Consider the following 5,000-nt stretch of genomic DNA (forward strand, 5'->3'; position numbering starts at 1 on the left):
CACTCAATTAGCTTTTACTCCACTATGGCTCGCTTCCCATCCTAATAAACATTATCTCATTGCTCCTCTCTTCTAGCGAGTGACTGGCCGTTACTCAAATAGCCTCTAACTCCACCATGGCTCGCTTCCCTTCCTAGTAAACATTATCTCATTGCTCCTCTCTTCTGGTGACTGACTGACCGCCTCTCAAATAGCCTCTACCCCACTGTGGCTCGCTTCCCTTCCTAATAAACATTATGTCATAGCTCCTCTGTTCTGGCGAGTGACTGGACGCCACTCAAATAGCCTCTAATCCACCATAGCTCGCTTCCCTTCCTAATAAACATTATCTCATTTCTCCTCTGTTCTGGCGAGCAGTATGTGGATGTGCTGCAGACGTCAGCTGCGTGTGTTACTATTCGAGGTATCATAATTACCTATAGTGTGTTTTATCTTTTTTTTATGTTTATAAGATTCAGCTGTGAGAAGGGGGCAGCCAATCACGAAACTTGTGAGCTGATCACGTTGAAGGTTCTGGACTGGACCCACTGGTGTCCCTTCTTGACCCTCGAATGAGCTGTGTCTTAGTTGCAATACGATTGCATCGATCTCTTAATACAGGCATCTAAAACCTAAAGGATTAGAATATTCGCCATAACTTCCTCAAATATCTAAATATTCTGTTAAATGTGGCGTTTGTTGTTGTCCGATTATTTATATTCTTTTGCAATCATCTAAAAACTCAATAAAACACGATATAACAATAATAGGTTAAAGTTCTAAGGTTACGTTCTGGAATCTAAACTCATAATGGCAAGTGCTTACTACTGTATTTCTAAAACCTGTTACATACATATGAAAGTCCAATGAAATATGGCATCTTCTGTAACATGATTATTTCCATTTTCTTTTCTTATAGACCTCTGAATGCCCTATGGAATGCGGTGTCTGCCACGAAATCTTCAATGAAGAAAGATGTCCACGCATTCTGCCATGTTCCCATAATCTTTGTAATGAATGTATCAAAATGTCCATTACCACCGGATTGGAAGCGTGTCCCTTTTGTTTGAACCCCTATAATGCTCAGTTCCCCGAGGAATTCATGATAAACGACGGAGTGCTAGAATGTGCCAAATATTTCCTAAACAGCAGAAAAGAACACCCACCTCCTCTTCAAAGGGTTGATTCGTCCTACCTCGGAAAGGTAGAGTACTTAAAGTCAGAGGCTATTGAGACGAATGGAAAATTGCTAAGGATTCTGGATCAATCGGAAAAACAACTTGAAAGTTATTCAAGAAATGCTAAAGAACTCGAAGTCAGTTTGAACAAAATCAACAAAGACATTAGAGAGAATATCTTGGTGATTATGGATGAGATTGTTCTGAAGAATAACCGCAGTAGAGAAGAGCTAGACGCCACCAGCAATTTACTGAAAGAACAATTAGTTTGTCTAGCAAGCGAAAAGAGCAAACTGGAGGTAATCAAAGAAAAAGTATCTTTATCTCATACTTATAAAGACCTAGCAAGTTTGATGGAGGAAGTGGAAGTGGCAGGTGTATCATCTAGGAAATGGACTGAAAATCTAGCAGAGGTGTTATCAAGAGAAGAGTCTACTGTTCATTCAAAAGAAAAGGTAAGTTTTGCTCAAATTAGTGGATAGGCCCTTGCTGTAATAATTTCTATTTTGCAACCATCATTCTCATATTTGTTTCCTTGGGAGAGAGAGCAATGTACCTGACTATCCTAAAATTAAATATTTATGACCTTTTTTGTTTGGAGTGGGTAAAAGCATAAGTTGAATTTATTTCTCGGTTTCACCATTTCATTTGGCCGTAAAGCTTTGAAGATATTCTGCTTTAGTCTTTTCTGATTCCTATAACCTTTATTCTTTCCTTCTCCTGTATTTTTCTTATTATTAATTTGGTACATTATGTTGATACTATTTTTGGTCTTTTCCTAAGGCAACACAGTGAGACTTAGATTAAAGGTAACAGGTTGAATATTATTTTTTTTTCTGATTTCCATAGTTTTATTATACATTTTCCGCAGCTTTTCCTCTTCCTTTTACTAGATCAATTCATCATGCATCATGATGTGTCAATCTTGATCTCCAACTTACAATTCTAAACTTTCCTAATGATCATCAAAATCTTCCCTCTCTCGTGATTAACTAGATCCCTCTACTCTTCGTTCTCACGTTTTACAATGATTATTTCTAAACGATTCCTTAGGTAATACAACCTTTTGCCATATGGTTTGACTAGCTGTCATTTCACAAAAAAAAAAAAAAAAAAAAAAAAAAAAAAAAGGATCATATACTTGCCATACCTTTGACTATTTCTATGGAGTTCTGTTTTGAGCCTCTATTTTGGCTATCGATATAAAAGAAATGATGGTAATCTCAAGTCCTGGTTTGGCTCCTTGCATGCATTGTTCGAGATTGCATTAATACAAAAGAATATCAAATACAAAACTATGAGCTCAAAAATTATTAAAATTAAGTATTCAATAACATTTCCAATATCTTTGCTATTTAAGTTTAACTTCAAACTATATATATATATATATATATATATATATATATATATATATATATATATATATATATACATATATATATATATTGTGAGTGGTCCTTTCTCCTTCGTTCATAGTTCAGGAAACGAAGTACCTTAATTGTTCATGGTATAGGCACAAGTCTTTCTGTTTGTTCATGGTATAGGCACAAGTCTTTCTTTTGCAATTCTTATATGCATACACTTTTTGACAGGATATGGAAGTTATTCAAGATAAAATGAAGGTTCTCTATGAGGTTTTGAGCAGAGTGAAGGATGGAGAGAATTTGGACGAACCTTGTGAGGGAATAAGTTCAACAAACGTAAGAATTCGTCTTTCTTCCAAGCAGTATCAATCTAGTTTTATAATTGTTATTGTAGGAGAGGTTATATTGAAATAGAAGTAAGCTTCATATATTACTATATATTATCTTTAATTGTTATTTTCAAAATATTCAGAAGCTGGACGAAATTAACTTTACAGCACTTTTTCAGTTTCTCAAATGTTTTATTGATTTTCAAGAGTAATATTTTGAATGAAATATTTAAAAGCTTTAAAATCATCATCATCATCATTATTATTATTATTATTATTATTATTATTATTATTATTATTATTACTACTTGCTAAGCTACATCCCTAGTTGGAAAAGCAGGATGCTATAAGCCCAGGGGCTACAACAGCTACAGCCCTAGTTGGAAAAGAGGGATGCTATAAGCCCAGGGGCTACAACAGGGAAAATAGCTCCGTGAGGAAAGGGAACAAGGAAAAAATAAAATAGTCTAAGAACAGTAACACTAAAATTTATATATCTCCTAAATAACCTATAAAAACTTTAACAAAACAAGAGTAAGAGAAATAAGATAGAATAGTGTACCCAAGTGTACCCTCAAGCAAGAGAAGTCTAACCCAAGATGTTGGAAGACCTTGGTACAGAGATTATACCATTGCTCCTCTGTTCTGGCGAGTGACTGGCCGCCACTCAAATAGCTTTTACTCCACCATGGCTCGCTTCCCTTCCTAATAAACATTATCTCATTGCTCCTCTCTTCTGGCGAGTGACTTACCGTCACTCAAATAGCCTTTACTCCACCGTGGCTCACTTCCCTTTCTAATAAACATTATCTCATCGCTCCTCTGTTCTGGCGAGTGACTAGCCGCCACTCAAATAGCTTTTACTCCACCATGGCTCGCTTCCCTTCCTAATAAACATTATCTCATTGCTCCTCTGTTCTGGCAAGTGACTTACCGCCACTCAAATAGCCTCTACTCCACCATGGCTCGCTTCCCTTCTTAATAAACATTATCTCATTGCTCCTCTGTTCTGGCGAGTGACTTACCGCCACTCAAATAGCCTCTATTCCACCGTGGCTCACTTCCCTTCCTAATAAACATTATCTCATTGCTCCTCTGTTCTGGCGAGTGACTTGCCGCTACTCAAATAGCCTCTACTCCACCGTGGCTCGCTTCCATTCCTAATAAACATTATCTCATTGCTCCTCTGTTCTGGCGAGTGACTGGCTGCTACTCAAATAGCCTCTACTCCACCATGGCTTGCATCCCTTCCTAATAAACATTATCTCATTGCTCCTCTGTTCTGGCGAGTGACTTACCGCCACTCAAATAGCCTCTACTCCACCATGGCTCGCTTCCCTTCCTAATAAACAATATCTCCTTACTCCTTTTCATTCAGACTCTGCTAGATGCATTTCAAGGACTGGTGCAGCAACAGACCAACAAGCCACAAGTATTGCCAAAGCCGAAGCCACAGACAAAGCCACAGATACCGTCAAGGATACGTCTACCTATAATGGCGCTTTCACAGACTCGGCAACACGCAACGTCAAGGACACAGCCACATATACGGCTAAGAACTCAGCCACAGACACAGACACAACAACAGACATCGTCAGAGACACAGCCACCGGCAAGGCCATTGTGCTTTGGTGGATCATTGTTCTCCTTCGAAAAAAAAAAATTCGGGTAAATCGAGTATTTTAAGTGTTTTTTTATAAGATTTGGAAACATTTTATTAGTACTAACTTGCTTGAGTTTTCAAAACTACACTGTTATAAAAAAAAACGTAATTTTGATCGGAAATTCTTCGTAAAGGATATACGTTTCTCAGCTGTATTTCAGTAAAATAGCGGCGACCGTAATTTTACCTTACTTTGTTATTACCTTTTAAGGGTTGGTGACCGTAATATCATCCTTAACGTCAATATATCCTTTTTTTTTAAACGGTAAATGACTGGCAACATTTATTCAAGGATTTTTACCGTTTTTATAACGCAAATTTTTAACAGTGTAGGTTTGTATTGCATCCGCCGAAATTAGACCTATTTACGTACATAGGTAAAAATTTCTATTAAAAAATGATAAATGCCTGGCAACATTTATTCCAAGATTTTTACTTATTTCAAAACGGATATATTGACGTATAGGAGGGATATTATGGTCAACAT

The 5,000-nt window shown here is 37.0% G+C and overlaps 1 protein-coding gene across 1 annotated transcript in view; it reads left to right on the forward strand.

The window, feature by feature from the left end:
* Nucleotides 1-5,000, forward strand: part of LOC137652455 (sperm-associated antigen 5-like) — a 10,617-nt gene that overhangs the window by 3,217 nt on the left and 2,400 nt on the right. The window contains exons 2-4 of the mRNA XM_068385841.1: nt 899-1,612; nt 2,750-2,857; nt 4,229-4,518. Coding sequence (XP_068241942.1) covers nt 899-1,612; nt 2,750-2,857; nt 4,229-4,518 — 1,112 coding nt within the window. The remainder of the gene's footprint in view (nt 1-898; nt 1,613-2,749; nt 2,858-4,228; nt 4,519-5,000) is intronic.

Source organism: Palaemon carinicauda, chromosome 13 (assembly GCF_036898095.1).
Source record: "Palaemon carinicauda isolate YSFRI2023 chromosome 13, ASM3689809v2, whole genome shotgun sequence".
Lineage (NCBI taxonomy): Eukaryota > Metazoa > Arthropoda > Malacostraca > Decapoda > Palaemonidae > Palaemon > Palaemon carinicauda.